The sequence below is a fragment of the Nilaparvata lugens genome, chromosome 1 (assembly GCF_014356525.2).
Source record: "Nilaparvata lugens isolate BPH chromosome 1, ASM1435652v1, whole genome shotgun sequence".
Classification (NCBI taxonomy): Eukaryota; Metazoa; Arthropoda; class Insecta; order Hemiptera; family Delphacidae; genus Nilaparvata; species Nilaparvata lugens.
Window position 1 is genome coordinate 95,540,362 of NC_052504.1, and position 17,613 is coordinate 95,557,974.

Genomic DNA, 17,613 nt, shown 5'->3' on the forward strand with positions numbered 1-17,613 from the left:
TGTGCTAGATTACATTTCATCATCCTATAATGAGAATTAATACAATTAGTATTATCAGCAAATTTCATATTTATTCGGTTAAAAAGTTGTCTTAAGTATTGTTTTATTATTCTTATTTGCTATCTTTTTTTTAGTTTTGTGCGCTGTTGTAAATTGGATGCGAAATAAAGAATCTTATCTTATCTTAATATGTACAGTAGACTCCGGTTACAACGCGGTTGAAGGGACGGACCATTTAGTTCTGAGCGCTATAGCCGGAGCAGCGCTATAACCAGTGTTGTCATTTATCAACAGTGGAAATGGGTTCTAAGACAATCAAGCACTCTTATTATCTCTCCTACACTCATAAAAAGAAATCAATTGTTTCACTTGATTGAAAGCCTGAGAAATAGTTGGGGACTTCAAAAATTCCTCTTTCACTTCACAATCTGCTTCAAAATCATGAACACCACAGTCTACTGACAATGTCCAGTTCACAAAATCTTTTCAGTACAGTAACAGAGAGGGAAAAGTAGGGGCGATTGACATCATACAAACTGGTTATAATAGGGAATTGCGAGAGGTGGGAGTGGCTCTTAACTATTCCATAAACAGCACTTTTGTCCAGTCACTGGTGAATTGTTTAATAATAGTCTATTTTGTGGATTTTCACTCACTGAGAGCAACAATAAAGCTATGGGACATGATGTGAAAACAGCGCTTTATCCGGAGATACACAGCGTTATAAAAGGATCCGAAATACGCATAATTATACGGGATATTGACCGGTCATGTCTTGTAAGAGCACTATAACCGGATTAACGCTCTAACCGGAGTCCACTGTATAATGAATTATTTTTGTGTGAATTTATGCAATTGAATTATAAAATTAATAAATGTAATTACATTGTGTTATGAATAATGAATATTTTCATATCTATGCTTTGGATAAATAACTTGAAATGGTTTATCATCATTACTATGAATAATGAATTTTTGTCATTAATGTACGATCATATAAATATATGAAAATACTGAATAAATAATAATGGATATTCAAACTACTAAGTAGAGTGAGTTAACCTTTTGGACAAACTGTACACTGGTAGAGCTTCTTATTTTACGGGTGTGTTCAATTTAGGTTAAGGTAAGGTAATTGAAGAAATGCTAGATTTATAAATAATATATGTTTGTTAATGATCAGAATGTATGTACTCAATTGTGTAAAATCTTAATTTTCAAATTAAATTTGTGAGTATATGAATTATTCTTTTCATTAGTTTAATCCTTAGAAACGTTTAGCTTCAGTTAGATTCACTGTCAGCTTTCGAAGAATGGGGAACATTGATGTCATTGATGAGGACAGTTAAAAGTGATTTTCACTTCTTACTATAGAAGGTGATAACAGTTTGTGTGTGAACCCAATTATACTAGTAGTTCTGTGAACTGTAGACCTCACGCCAGTGGTTGGGAAGAAACATTGATGAGGACAGTTAAAAGTGATTTTCACTTCTTACTATAGAAGGTGATAACAGTTTGTGTGTGAACCCAATTATACTAGTAGTTCTGTGAACTGTAGACCTCACGCCAGTGGTGCCTATCCCCCCTAACGTCTATGACGCCAATCCCCCCCCCGAATGAACTAAAGATCCCCCCTTATTTTTGGGTCTCCCTGTTGAACAGGTGAAAGTGGGATGTGGGACTATTGAATAACAAGTAAGCTGAATGTTGAGGCTGTATGCCTCACAAACTACAACTTTAGGAGTGCTAAATACGAAATATTGTAGCTTCAAGTACGTACCGTCGACCGAGGTAACTTTATCTACCCCGGGGTGACTTTATTTCACCTCGCGGAAAATATATTCAAATCAGTTTATCTCCGATCTCTGTTATCCGAAATCGATGTTCAACATTGATTGATACCCGTAGCCCTGATCATTATCGAGGTTCTACAATCGATATCTTGTCGAATCTCGTAGTTGAATTATCGAGATAAAACCTAATTGCTTGCTTCATCTTGTGATTTTGTTGTCGGAAAACTTCGTATTAGAAAACATTTATTTCTAAGACTTATTATGATATTGGAGAGCACATTTTGAGTCTGCCTTTTATTTCAATTGGTATCAATGGATATCCATAATATCCATATAGTTGAACTGGTTAGGGTTCTGTTACTAGTAAAATACAACGAGGTTATTTTTAGGTTAAACTTGGGGTGACTTTGTCCTAGTATAAAATTGTGATATTATTCAGGATATTATGCAAATACAATTCAAAATATCATGTATTCTATCCAATAAAACAAAATATTCACCTTGCTTAAAATTAATACGTTCTAAATATTCATTTTTTGCTGATTCTGCAGTTGGAGCCATCATGCCATAAATTTTTAGGCAGCAGAAACTGAAATATTTTTCAATGAATCATTTGTGATTTTTTGAAGTGGATTTCATTTGTTTTTTATGTCATTGTTCATTTTAAAGGTAAACAGTTGGTTTCACTTTGTCTAACTCTTGAAAAATAACTTTTTTCCATATATTTTTCAAAGTGAAACAAAGTCACCCCAACCCCTGATTGACATTGTCTCTTATTTTCAAAAAATATATCTGTTAAAATTGAGAAAAATACTAACTTTTTAAAATGAAAAATACTCTTAAAACATTGCAGAGTGCAAAAAAATATTGCAAGAGATTTGTTGCAACTTGAGTATTGATTGCAAGTTGTTTAAAATGTCAACTCCCCAAAATTGGAACAAAGTCACCCCACCACTGGTACCTTTTACGTCACTGGTACCTTTTTTCCCAACTGGAACTGTTATTCTCACTGTAGCCGAGCATCTGGTTAGAATTCCTCTTGGACCCGGTGCTGGAAGGTGAGGAGACTGCTTGCTGCTTGCAAGGATGCTGTAGTTCGGTCTTTTTCCTGGCGAGGATAACACTAGGGGCCGGTTCCCGAGCTCGGGATTTAGCTAAGTTCCAGACTTTGAACGGCTGGAGTAAGAAAATTGGCTTTCCAAAACGGGGCGTAGTCATAGTCAAAGTCACATTTAAATTAAATTTCGAAAAACTAGAAAATTGAACACAAAATAAAATAAAGAGAATATAGTGTAAAGCTTCAGCTATTTTGAATTATTTAGGAATGTTTAATTTCATCTAGTGACTGGGGATAGGTGGGCAGTGTATGCAAAAGATAGAGATAGATGGAGGAACCTGGGAGAGGCCTATGTCCAATAGAGGACCTGGTTTCCACAAATAAAATGATAAGAACATTTTTGCATTTTCTTTTTATTTAATCTTGTATACTAATAATGAAGTTTGGACTATTTGAAAAAAAGCTAGCTAATTCAGTAATGTTATTTAATATTTTCAGTTTAGCAAAGATGTTCATTCTTTCTACATATTATTTTGTATTATTGTATAGTGTTGGGAACCAATAAAGGCTTTTATTATTATTATTATTATTTCATCTAGAAGAAAGGTTTCCATTTATAGAGATCAGAAAATAAAAATTTATTTTGCTGCAATTATTTACTGTGCTACGCCCCGTTCTGGAAAGCCAATTTTCTGACTCCAGCTGTTTAAAGTCTAGAACTTAGCTAAATCCCGAGCTCGGAAACCGGCCCTAGATGTTCTTGTAGATGAATGTTCTCGCGTTTATGTGCATGTACTGAAACGATACACTCCTGAATATTCAATCTGACTGTTTGATGTCGATCAATTACCTAGTTGATCCATATAGACAAAATTTCCGATTGATTGACAAGTTGAAAGCCTGTCAGCTAATCCAAGTGCGGGAAAATTCTCAAATTAAAATTCTCGATACGATTTCCAAAAACCAGTAAGCTGGCGCTTACACTGATCATAAGTAATTTATTTCAGTAGCCTAGGAACTCATCATTTATATCGTTGGGAAATACAAAGCAGTAATGAATATATATAAATAATAATAAAATAAATAATGAATAAAATAAAATTATTATAGAGAATCTGTTCTCTGGGTTAAAATTAATCCCCCCAAAATTTATATGACGCTGTTGGCGTCATGCCCCCCCCCATGTAGGCACCCCTGAGGGGGGGAATACCCCCAAAGGATAGAGGGTCCTGGGTTTTTCCCCATAAATGTTAGATTTGAAGATGTTTTAATATATGCTTCATTTTTCCAGTTTTATACAAATGTGGTTGAAGTATCAATATAATAATACAAACATATACTTTATTAGTTAATAAATCATGAAATATTTATTAGAAATATAGGCCTACAGAGAAGGCCCCAAATAAACAGATTTCTTAAAAATCATGGAAACAGGTAAATTTTTCTTTTACAATGACAATTTCATAGGGGATTATATTCTAATTGGAAAATAACTTTAATTTAGAAAGCTAAAGAAACATTACGCTGTTCCCATAATTCTCACCAACTCTGTATATGTACATTTTTGATTGTCCGATTGTGCCCTCTTTTTTGCTTTCACTGTGACATTGTCACACTGTGTTATTCTCACGTTGAAATTTATGCTATAACTCACTTATTGTGTCCTGATAAATAATTGTACCCATTCTATATTCAAGCTTCAACTATACTATACCACAGAGAAAAATATATTCTTTATTTCTCCATACCCGTAGCCATATTTTCAAGGCAATTTTGCTACATTGTTGATACTGTAGGAGGATATTATACTACTGCTGTTTAAAAACAGTTTTAAATCAGTATGAAATTCTAAGGATTCGTGTAGATATATAGACCCGCATTTTCATTATATATCTGATCCTTGGGGGAGGCTAGCCCCCCCCCGCCATTCCTAAATGGCGCCGCTGGAAACTTGGCTAGTACCCTGTCGCAAAAATCCGCCATCTTGTTAGGAAGCGCCACATTGTAATATAGCACAGAGAAGGGATTCCTCTTCTCTGTGACTGAACAGAGGTCGAATAGTAACTGACTGTTGGGCATTAGTACTGGAGACTGGAGGTCTATCAGTCAGACGTGCCGAAGAAATGAAAGTAGTTATGGTTGGGAGGGGGGAGCGGGGTGAATATAGTGAGGTCCAGGGTATAATGCCAGTGGAGAAAGATAGGAGAAAAACGTTGCCAAGTCTCTCCATTTTGTCACTGAGTGTACACAGCTGTTACTCAATTCATCCCATTAAATTTGATCTAATGATAATTATCATTATTCCTTGATAAAATAATAAATTTAATGTCAAAATGATCAAGGAAAATATTTTTCCATAATTTGATTCAAAAATTTGCATCAATAACTGAGATCAGATTTTCATTTTTATACAAACCTGAAATGGCGGCTAATTTAAAAAGCTGTGATACACTAATCTGAACTTGAATTTTAAAAAACACTTTTGAAGTGAAAATGCACTTACTCAGCCTGTCTGATGATGACCAACAACAGGTCGAAACGATCGTCACTACAAATAAGTAAGTGCATTTTTACTTCAAAAGTGTTTTTTTACTTTCCTTGCTCTACTACCATAGGTAAGGAAAGTATTGCTTTCCAAAAAAAATTAAGGTACCCCAATTTCAAGTTTTCTATACGTTTCAAGGTCCCCTGAGTCCAAAAACATGATTTTTGGGTATTGGTCTGTGTGTGTGTATGTGTGTATGTGTGTGTGTATGTCTGTGAACACGATAACTCCATTCCTAATTAACCGATCGACTTGAAATTTTAAACTTAAGGTCCCTATACCATGAGGACCCGACAATAAGAAATGCAATAAAATTCAATTCAAGATGGTGAAAAAATGGCGGATAATTACTAAAAAACCATGTTTTTCTCGAAAATGGCTCTAACGATTTTCTTCAAATTTATATCATGGATAAGCCCTATCAACTAGCATAAGTCTCATTTCTGGGAAAATTTCAGGAGCTCCGTAATATTCTTGAGAAAAATGGCGGAAAATGACTAAAAAAACCATGTTTTTCACGGTTTTCTCGAAAACGGCTCCAACGATTTTCTTCAAATTTATACCATGGATAGCTATTTTTAAGCCCTATCAACTGCATAAGTTTCATTTCTGGGAAAATTTCAGGAGCTCCGTAATATTCTTGAGAAAAATGGCGGATATGACTAAAAATCCATGTTTTTCACCGTTTTCTCGAAAACTGCTCTAACGATTTACTTCAAATTCATACCATGGATAGATATTCATAAGCACTATCAACTGGCATGAGTCTCATTTCTGGGAAAATTCCATGAGCTCCGTAATATTCTTGAGAAAAATGGCGGATAATGACCAAAAACCATGTTTTTCACGGTTTTCTCGATAACGGCTCTAACGATTTTCTTCAAATTCAAGCCATGGGTAGCTATTCATAAGTCCTATCAAATGACATGAGTTTTTTCCTTGGGAAATGGCAGGAGCTCAGTAATATTCTTGAGAAAAATGGCGGATAATTACTAAAAAACCATGTTTTTCACGATTTTTTCAAAATAACTTGACCGATTTTTTTCAAATTCATACTCTGTATAGTTATTTATCAGCTCTATTAACTGGCATGAGTCTCCTTTCTGGGAAACTAATGGGGGTCCACCCCATCCTTGAGAAATGGACTTTGTAACCTCCTTCCCGTGCATGAGGTAGGTAGGTAGAGCAGTTCATAAAAAGAACACATAGTCGAGATATTTCATCTGTAGAACAGCTGTTTTGACGACTTTAAAAAAATGATGACTAAAAAAATCATTGAATTTCACAATTTACACAAAGGAAAAAGTACTCTGAAAACAATTATATATACACATATACAAAAGTCTGATCATAGTTTCGAATATGAGCAAGGAAAGTTGTTTGAGTGTACCACACCAGATTTTTAAAATTCAAGTTTAATTTTAACAGTGAAAAAGTATGGATATACAACAGACTAATCTGAATCTCAAAACAACAGAAATTGAGTTATTTGGTAGGTATTCCATTCCAATTTATTTTTAAAATGATATATAAAAATAAAAATACTATTCAAAATAAGTAATTTCAATGGAAATAATTTCGAAATAACCTTTCAATATTATTTATACCAGTACGAGTCTAACCTACACGTGTAGGCTAATTGAAGCATGGATGAAGTCTAGGATGGTTAGTTATCAACTTTTAAAATGCCATTTCAGGTATTTTAATTTGTGTTTCTCATACGGTAATCAACTTTTAAAATGACATTTCAGGTATTTTAATTTGTGTTTCTCATACGGTAATGTCTAAAAATTATTTCATCATTTCAAAAATACATTTTAAACCAATTATATGACTTGGGTACTACAGTATTTTGATAGAATGAAGAGAAAAAAATGGCGGCTGAGAATTGTTTGTTTACTTTTGTACAGTCACTGTCAAAAGTAAAAATAAAATATTCTGGCAAATGGACAACATTGTGAAGAGAGATAGTGTTATCTATTTTGTTGTATGATGGAAAAGGACAGCAACAGTATTGTCAATTCTACACTGTCATTATAACGTGGACCTCACTATAGTATTGAGGGTAGGTTCGGATCACTCTAATGATCCGGATCAATTGTTTCATTTACTGCCAGGAGCCAATCCGAAGAGCAAGATTGGGACTTCTCAAGGTCACGTGACGTCACAATATACATACAGTATACATACAGTACGGAACTTGGCTAGTACCCTGACGCTAAAATCCGCCATCTTGTTAGGAAGCGCCGCATTGTAATAGTATTGATGGTAGGTTCGGATCACTCTAATGATCCGGATCAATTGATCTGGTTCACTGCTACGAGCCAATCAGAAGACCAGGATTGGAACTTCCCAAGGTCACGTGACGTGTTTAGTATTGGCGTCATGTAAAAAGCATTGGTTAGATAGGCGATGATTACAAGTTTCCATCTGTATATTCTGTGGTATGGGAACTTGGCTATAGTGAGGTCCACGTTATAATGACAGTAGTTGAAGATAGAAGAATAGCGATGCCGATTCTCTGCATTAATTAATCATATTCCTACACTGTCATAATTGGCCTGATTGTGGACCTAGAAAAGGATAGTACCACCGGCTTTGTCGAATGATAGACAAGGATAGCAAAACCAAAGTTGATCAAATACTGTCATTATAACATGGACCTCACTATAGTACCCTGACGCAAAAATCCGCCATCTTGTTAGGAAGCGCCGCATTGTAATATCACAGTATACATACATTACGGAAACTTGGCTAGTACCCTGACGCTAAAATCCGCCATCTTGTTAGGAAGCGCCGCATTGTAATAGTATTGATGGTAGGTTTGGATCACTCTAATGATCCGGATCAATTGATCTGGTTCACTGCTACGAGCCAATCAGAAGACCAGGATTGAAACTTCCCAAGGTCACGTGACGTGTTTAGTATTGGCGTCATGTAAAAAGCATTGGTTAGATAGGCGATTGATTACAAGTTTCCATTCTGTATATTCTGTGGTAATATAGTGAGGTCCATGTTATAGCCTTGTCTATCAGTCGACAAAGCAGATAGTGCTATCTCTTTCACGCTTTGCGATGTTGCCACATTGTTTATCAACAATGTAGAAATTCAACTAATTGACAAAATATTTAATCTAAATCATAAAAATTTATTATCGCATCATTAAAAAAATATTTTCTTGACAAATAAAATATTATTAACTATTTTCAACAATAATGAACAGTTAAATTCATCAGATATTCCAGTATCAGCTGTTTGGGTGGCAAGGCTGAGATCTGGCAACCCTTTTCTCCTAATATCTTTCTTCACTGCCATTATAACATGGACCTCACTATCTTTCTTCACTGCCATTGTAACGTGGACCTCCCTATATTATTTGTGCCATGTAAAAAGCAAAGACCTTAAAGAGATATAGACCCACAATGCCTATGCCTTCCCAATGATAGCTCTTACTTGAAATTGAAGGCCGCCATTGGGGTATTTCAGCACGAGTATTATATCTATATATATTTGTAATACAATAGATCACAAAGGCATTGGTGGCATTGGTATGTAATAATCCAAAGACCTTAAAGATCCTCTTTAGACCTTAAAGATATCTCTTTAAGGTCTTTGTAATAATCTTATGGGTTGCCCCCTCAATGGCGGATTTCAATTCCAAGTACGACACTAGCGCTGTATGTGAGTCTATGCATCTTTAAGGTCTTTGGTAAAAAGCATTTTCTGGTTAGATAGGCGTTTTATTGGGTCGCATGAATTGGGAATATCTGGAACTCAAAATATCTTGCAGCTAGCCGGAATTGGAAATATATGGAACTCCAAATATGTTGACAGGTGGAACTCCGAATATCGTGCAGGCCGGCGGAATTCAAAATATCTTGTCAGCTGGTGGAATTGGAAGTATGTTGAATAGGAAATATATCGAACTCACATTATCGATCGTTATTAGCGAGACTGTGTAGATGTGGAATGAAACAAATTTCTCGCAAAACAAATGAAGGGTTCTATAGTTAACCTAAAATAAATTCATCAACACATCAACAGTCGTCAGTCTTGTTTGAAACAGATAACAGAGTTTTGAGAACTTGCATAATATGTACATGACTATTATTTTATAAACCAATATAATTTTATATATAATGAGCTATGAATTACCCTAAGTGGGATAATTAGTCCATATCATTCCAGAAAATAAGTCAGACTTGAACCATTTCTCAATCACAAACACATTACCAGTACTCCCACTTTGGCGCCGATATTTTGAGTTCCAGATATTTCCAATAATTCCGCCATCTGACAAACAAATAATTTGAGTTCCAGATACTCCCAATTCCGCCTAGCAACATATTTCGAGTTCCGGATATTTCTAATTCCGCTGTTTGCCAAATATTCGGAGTTCCACCCAGCAACAGTTTTCAAGCATAGGACATTTAACATTGATATTTTGAGTTCCAGATATTTCCAATTCCGCGGCCCCGTTTTATTGACAGTTTCCATTCTGTACCTATTCTGTGGCTGTGTCCTTCTTGATCTTGAATCCACAGTCACATAAGTCACATTGCAGTTTTGTTTGATTAGTTGTTTATTGGTATGTGAAAAGAAAAGAAATACCATGGAATCTATTGTAAGTATTATTATTTATTCATATTGGCCAAAGTTAATTTTTATCATAGGCTTAGCTATTCACATAGGCTAACATTTTTTATTCATCAAATCACCAAAATAGATTGAACTAGCCTTCATTGCTTTTTTGTGCCTTTCATCTAGAATGCCATCAAATAATACCCTAATTAAAGTATCAAAATTATTACTGTTGTCGTTATTGAATGTATAATCGAAGCGCCCAGATAGACTGTGTCAGGAGATCGAAATTGAACTATTATCCCAATTTCATGTTAAGGTGTAATTTTATTAGGCTGGTCACTAACAACAGGACAAGTCTGCCAAACGTGTCTATTCCGACAAGTTTTGTCATCAGCAAAGAAACTTTGAAATTAAACCTCAAATACAGCAGCAAACGGGAAATAAACAAGCAACAAAGACACAAAACCTTAACCTCAAAACATTTTGTTGTACCGGTATGCCTTTTGCCATTGCCACTGACAGAAAATATTTGTACAGACATGTCTGACAGATGTGTAGTATCGTAGCTTCAGACAAGACACAAAAAATAGGCTATTGCATTTTTCTCAAAATATGTGTTCTCACACATGACTATTAATAATATGGACCTTACTATAGCAACTTTGGAATGCCACTAAAGAACGACACGACTAGTCTTTGAGCATGTTGAACAAACATAATTATCTGTTCACTGTTCAGACAAGTTGTGTAGGTCTAGGTATCAACAATAATTATTAGAAGAAAATTCAAATTAAATGTCGATCTGGCTCATTTTAAATTGTGGAAAGGTGTTTCTTAGTTAGACTATAAAGTTATTAGTCTAGACCAATCTTGTACTCTGTCTACAGATAGAAATGAATAAGCAGAATGATGGAATCAAAGACCATGACATGATCATGTCCGAAAATGAATAAGATGTTTCAACGATCACTCAGGTGTATATCATAAAAAGTAATTAGCGTTATTTATGAGATTTTCTCGTCATTCTAAAATTGTGTATCAACCTCATTTGTCATCTTTATGATCAGGTCAAAAACTTTTTAATCTCCCTTGCATATGAAAACGGTGTGTAAATGTGCTCCATATAATTTTAGGCATCCAATGCACCCACGTATCAGTTGTAATTGATAAGCTCATTATAGCCGGTTATCTTTAATGGTATTAATATTTAACTTTGATAATAATTATCACATCATGGTACCATGTTAACCTACCCATTGTGCTTAGACTGATTCCAATACTATCAACAACTTTGGTTGAATCAGTTTCATCTGTTTTTAAAGGTGAAGTCCGAGCCAAGCGAATCGGAAGAATGGCCAGAAGACAGGGCATCTATTAAAGAAGAAATCGACATAGAATATGGCATGCCCTGGCTTGGCAAGCAGGAGATTCCGGATGAGGAACAGGTAACTTCAATTGCATTAAAAACAGTTTAAATTCAATGAATTTCCACAAGGCAAAGTTATTTTGAGCAATATTTGTATTTTCTTAAACAAACATTTTATGAATATAAATAGGTAATCGATCTTATAACTACAGTATTTTGTATGTGTATGAGAACACTGCCAACAGTTTACATGTACAAACTCACTTTTTCACATACAGGAACATTTTCAAACTTTTCATTTAAAATCATTATCAATTTTATTTCTAATAAAGATATTACGTGGATAATGTTCTCATTTGCTGTATTGAATGAATTGAATATTAGTTTCGAAAACTTGATGAAATCAATTTTCAATTTACTGAAAGGAGCAAGAAGTGAATTGAATTGTGCAGTGATTGATTATTTTTGGTTGTGAAAATTAATAATGTTAGGTATTAAAGTTTGCAGAGACAGTGGTATGGGTTATGGGTGATATGGAAGAGGTATGGACATAGCCTATCTGTATCAATCATCCTTGCTTGGATTTGGAACAATACCTCATTAGAATGTAGAACTGAGTATCGAGTTCGATAAAATCATTGTACTAAATTATTTTATAAAATGAATTTTTGAATCACCTTTCAATGGAGACACTTTGCACTTTCCTAGCTCTAGAATAACAATTTTGCATGTAAGAAGTCATTCAATATCACTGGATTACATTTTTCATTTTTAAAAGATAGAAAAATCTTCTTGAATATTTGCAATACCCATCTTACTATGGCTCATTTGATAAATTATACTGTTCCTTATCACATATTATTCTAATCTCCCAGTCCCCAAATCAATTGAAATATGACGTTTTGTTGATCAGACTGTGACATGGTCATCACTTCAGAGTTGGGGTTTCCACATCAACTTCAAATAGCAACCAACTAAATACAAGAGTTCATTATTTCCGATTTGTATCATATTTGCAGTTTCAGATTTGTTATACACACATTTGTTTCACAAATCCTACATGCAAAACTCTTGTCCTTCAGGTTCCAGATTCAGTTAGATACCACCCATAAGTGAAAGCACAAGTATTACACTTAATGTTTCATCCACACATTGGCCCAGTCGCTGGTCTCGCCATCCACACATTGGCCCAGTCGCTGGTCTCGCCATCCACACGTTGGCCCAGTCGCTGGTCTCGACATCCACCCATTGGCCCAGTCGCTGGTCTTGCCATCCACACGTTGGCCCAGTCGCTGGTCTCGCCATCCACACATTGGCCCAGTCGCTGGTCTTGCCATCCACACGTTGGCCCAGTCGCTGGTCTCGCCATCCACACATTGGCCCAGTCGCTGGTCTTGCCATCCACACATTGGCCCAGTCGCTGGTCTTGCCATCCACACATTGGCCCAGTCGGTGGTCTTGCCATCCGCACTGCAATTTGACCATTGTATTTACTAAATGGAACACAATACAAGCCCCAAAAAATAATAAAAAAGTAACATAATAAAAACTAGGCCTAAAGAAACTCAGTCACACAGAAAAGAGCAGAGCAGACGACAAAAAAGGAGACAGGATGCTTTGTTGACAAGAGTGTGGATGGGTGGTTTGCCAGCGCTCACCTTCTCTGGCCTTCATTGACCTTTGCAGGGCTGGCCTTCACTCCACAAAAATCTGAGCAGTTATCCTTCCCACATTGACTCCTACAGCTCAGTATCATTAAATGATGTTAGAACTTTATTGTGAATTCTATTTCTTGTGATTTGTCATGTGTGAATTAAATCATTTGTTCATTGAAGTAATTTGATATTGATATTTTGACTTTTTACTTTTAGGAGTTGTCATCATCAGCTGTTTGTGGGAGCGACTCCTCTGCTGAAGAGGAGGAAGAAGGTAGCAATGAAAGATTGGGAGAAGAAGACGTCAAACAAGAGAATGTGTTATGCAAAACTACTCTCAAAAAACCTCATCTGTGTACATTCTGTTCTAAAAGGTTTTCTCATTCTTGTAATTTAACTGTTCATATGCGTACTCACACAAAAGAGAAGTCTTTCCAGTGTACAGTGTGTACTAAAAGGTTCTCTACTTCTGGTGATTTAACACGGCATATGCGTACTCACACAAAAGAGAAGCCTTTCCAGTGTACAGTGTGTACAAAAAGGTTCTCCATTTCTAGTAATTTAACTGTTCATATGTGTACTCACACCAAAGAGAAGCCTTTCAAGTGTACAATGTGTACAAAAAGTTTCTCCACTTCTGGTGATTTAACACGGCATATGCGTACTCACACAAAAGAGAAGCCTTTCAAGTGTACAATGTGTACAAAAAGTTTCTCCACTTCTGGTGATTTAACACGGCATATGCGTACTCACACAAAAGAGAAGCCTTTCCAGTGTACAGTGTGTACAAAAAGGTTCTCCATTTCTAGTAATTTAACTGTTCATATGTGTACTCACACCAAAGAGAAGTCTTTCCAGTGTACATTGTGTACTAAAAGGTTCTCTACTTCTGGTGATTTAACACGGCATATGCGTACTCACACAAAAGAGAAGCCTTTCAAGTGTACAATGTGTACAAAAAGTTTCTCCACTTCTGGTGATTTGACTGTTCATAAGCGTACTCACACAAAAGAGAAGCCTTTCCAGTGTACAGTGTGTACTAAAAGGTTCTCTACTTCTGGTGATTTAACACGGCATATTATGCGTACTCACACAAAAGAGAAGCCTTTCCAGTGTACAGTGTGTGCTAAAAGTTTCTCCACTTCTGGTGATTTGACTGTTCATATTCGTACTCACACAAAAGAGAAGCCTTTCCAGTGTACAGTGTGTACTAAAAGGTTCTCCACTTCTGGTAATTTAACCATTCATATGCGTACTCATACAAAAGAGAAGCCTTTCCAGTGTACAGTGTGTACTAAAAGGTTCTCCACTTCTAGTAATTTAACACGGCATATGCGTACTCACACAAAAGAGAAGCCTTTCCAGTGTACAGTGTGTACTAAAAGGTTCTCTCAGTCTATTAATTTGACACGGCATATGCATACCCACACAGTTTAAATAACTCAATTTCTTCTCTATTGGTGTGTTCTCTTTGTTATATGTTCATGAAAAATATCAATAGCCTTGGTTTTCAAATTATCACCAATGTTATTTCATAATAGTTTATAATATATTATTATTATATACATTATATATCATAGTTACATAAAGTTCAATTTATTATATAGTGTATATAAAGTGAAGAATGTCCTAGTTGAGTTATATTGTCAAATTCATTGTCCTAATAGATCAAATTTTGTTAGTTTCTTGAGTTCAGCTTGTTCTTGCATCCATTCTTCCCTCGGCCTGCCTTTGCATCTTTTACCCTTTAGCTTAAGTAATCCAGTTCCCAATTCAAGACTATTTTAATAGTGACATATTTAATAGTGAAGTCCCCAGGCCACGGTACATACTGGCAAGTTTGGTGATGGGGTACTACACATGGTTATCATCCTCAACTCATCTGCCTTTATATGTTTTTGAAATATATATTATTGGAAAACATTCTAGACAATGTACAGGGCCCGGAATAAAAACCTGACGATTTTTAAGGGATAATAACTGAAGTGTTTTTCGTACAATTAAATCATATACTATATCAAATTAAAGATCAAATTTTACAATTTTTAGTGAATTACATAGATTACTCACAAAGTTTCTTATTTGTAGATTATGGCATCCAAATGATTTCCGTTACTTTTCACACACTCACTTAACCTAATTCTAAAATTTGCCATTGCTCGCTCAATAATCACTTGTGGAATTGCTTCAATTTCTGGTTGAATTACTTCCTTTAGTTCTGTTGATTATTGGCTGCTCAATTTTGTTTATTCACAAATCCCGAAAAATGAAAATGTTCCTCGTCACTTGAAAGAATAACGGAATTTTGGTTGAAATTTTCGAGAATGAACTCGCAAGCGGGTTTGCAATGTGCCCAATAATTTGCATTGTTGCACTAACATTATCTTATAGGGATGGAATTTTAGGTCGGAATGAAGAATTTGTTGTACACTTCAATAAGAAATGGCTAGCGCAACAGCATGTTTCGCTGCTGAATGTCGTGGTGACCATGTAACAGCTACTCAGGCGTTCTCACAGTTCGTTTTCGTTTTGTTGGTTTCGTTTTAAAGCGGACAATGTGTTCCTAAAATTCTTTACCCACTACAAGATCGTATTCCTACTGGAAACAGGTGCGTGTCGATTCAAATTATTGAAATGTATGCGACATAAATGCTGTGTCAAAATAACTGAGTTTTTATTTTAAAAATAAGCTTCAATCACAATCGCTTGATGTTCACTTGACCACGACATACTGGCAACTAAAATGGCAAGAATAGACCTGTCGATGTACAACATTCCCGCCTTTTCAATGACAGTGGTTCAAACATAGCAATTACTACAAAATCGTCAGATTAATATGCCGGTCCCTGTACTTCAAACTCCAGCACATTATTCCTTTATTTTCATATATTGTAATATTTATCATCAGATTTTTATGCTCTCTCATATGCTTAGTAAGTTGTCATTTATGTGTTACGAATATGAATGTATTATTTTCTTATAATATATTTGAATACTATGTATTGAAATAAACTCACAATCATTTCATTAGGAATGTTGCGAGATTTGAGTGCTAATAAACAACTTTTTACGAACTGGGTACTGAGTGATTGAGTAAGGGGATTTTAATTTTGTTGCCAACCACATTAAAGGAAGTGTAGTTACTTGACCTATTCAAGAAAAGGACTAAGGACTGTTGCTTGATAAATGTCCCTATAATTGGCAGGCTTTAATAAGATGAAACCGAGCTTTCAGGTTTTAGATATTAGTCTATCTATATCCAAAGACTGCCTTTCACTATTATATTGATTCTATTCACTAGTTTTGATAATAATTATGAATATGTCCATTGATATTTTATTGTTAGTTTTAGTCTATGTTTTGATTTGCTGAAATTCTCAGACAATTTTCAATTTTATTTTATAATAGTATAGCCTATTACATGTGAATAAATAGATAGAAAAAATTGATTTTCCTGAAAAGAAACGTATGCTCACTCTTTTGAGTTTCTTTCTGGATCTACTCGCTATTTTATTTGTTACTCTCATCATCATATACATTTTATTTATTCAAATGGTAGTCCTTTTGAAAAGATGATGTCTGAGATATTTCTTCCTACTTTATTAAATTTGTTATTGATCTAATTGCCCTATAATACTTTAGTGATTGAAATGGCTCCAGTTCCCAGCAAGATATTTGATTGTAATAGGTGAAATGACAATGAATTTGACATAGAAACAATTTAGGAAAGAACATAATTCATAGAATAAAAACTGAGCTAATAAAATTTATTTCTATTTCTATTTAATAGAAATAGACACGACCAGACATCTGTGTAATGCATGCAATGAATAATCCACTTGTCAGCTAATTGATTATGAATAATTCTATAGTCTGATTGATCCTATCTTTAAAGTAGATGATATAATAGTGATATCAGAGTATGTAGGAATTCCTTTTCTTTTCATATTATCCTTGAAATTAGAAATTTCAAAAAACCTTGTGACACGCTGTTGAAAAAGGAATATTCCTGCCAAATCTCATCGAATTCTATCTGCGATTGGCCGTAATCGCGTTACATCAATACCTTATAGTAGGTATTGGCATAGAGAAACGATAGCATAAGTAGATATCCCATGGTATAGGGCGTTTATGTCGCAACTTTTACTGTTATCTCAAGCCGATAGTTCACGTAGTTCTTTCCTATGAAGCTGTGTGACGCTGGTAGTCTCTCAAATTGTGCCTTTCATACACTCTCACCCCAACAAAACAGTAAAAACTGACAATAATCGACAGTAATCGGCTTGAGATAACAGTAAAAGTTGCGACATAAATTCCCTATACCATGGGATATCTACTTACGCTATTGTTTCTCTGTGGTATTGGTTGCATACAGACAGACAAAAGCAAATCGAGTTGAGACATAGACTTCACTACGTTCGGTCAACAAGATGCAGAGCAAAATTATGGATGAATGATTTTGAGAAAGTTATATTATGACATTTTTGTGCTTATCGAATTTTCATTTTTTTGTTATTCTATATTTCATGACAGTAAGGGCAGAGACACACGGGGCGTTTTTTTAGACGAGTCGGCACTGTACGACAGGACAGAAAGTTCTCCGATTGGCTGGT

At 35.1% G+C, this 17,613-nt stretch overlaps 1 protein-coding gene across 1 annotated transcript; it reads left to right on the plus strand.

Annotated features, from left to right (window-relative positions):
• The first annotated feature begins 9,926 nt into the window (after positions 1 to 9,926).
• Positions 9,927 to 14,682, plus strand: LOC120348738 (gastrula zinc finger protein XlCGF57.1-like). The gene is made up of 3 exons (XM_039419656.1): positions 9,927 to 10,019; positions 11,302 to 11,424; positions 13,217 to 14,682. The coding sequence occupies exons 1-3, from the start codon at positions 10,008 to 10,010 to the stop codon at positions 14,435 to 14,437; spliced, it is 1,356 nt and encodes a 451-aa protein (XP_039275590.1). The 5' UTR covers positions 9,927 to 10,007; the 3' UTR covers positions 14,438 to 14,682.
• Positions 14,683 to 17,613: the final 2,931 nt, after the last annotated feature.

Bases quoted from the DNA above. Each gene is read 5' to 3' on its own strand.
- LOC120348738 (XM_039419656.1), top strand. The intron at 11,425-13,216 runs GTAACTTCAATT...TTTTACTTTTAG, and splicing joins AGATTCCGGATGAGGAACAG to GAGTTGTCATCATCAGCTGT.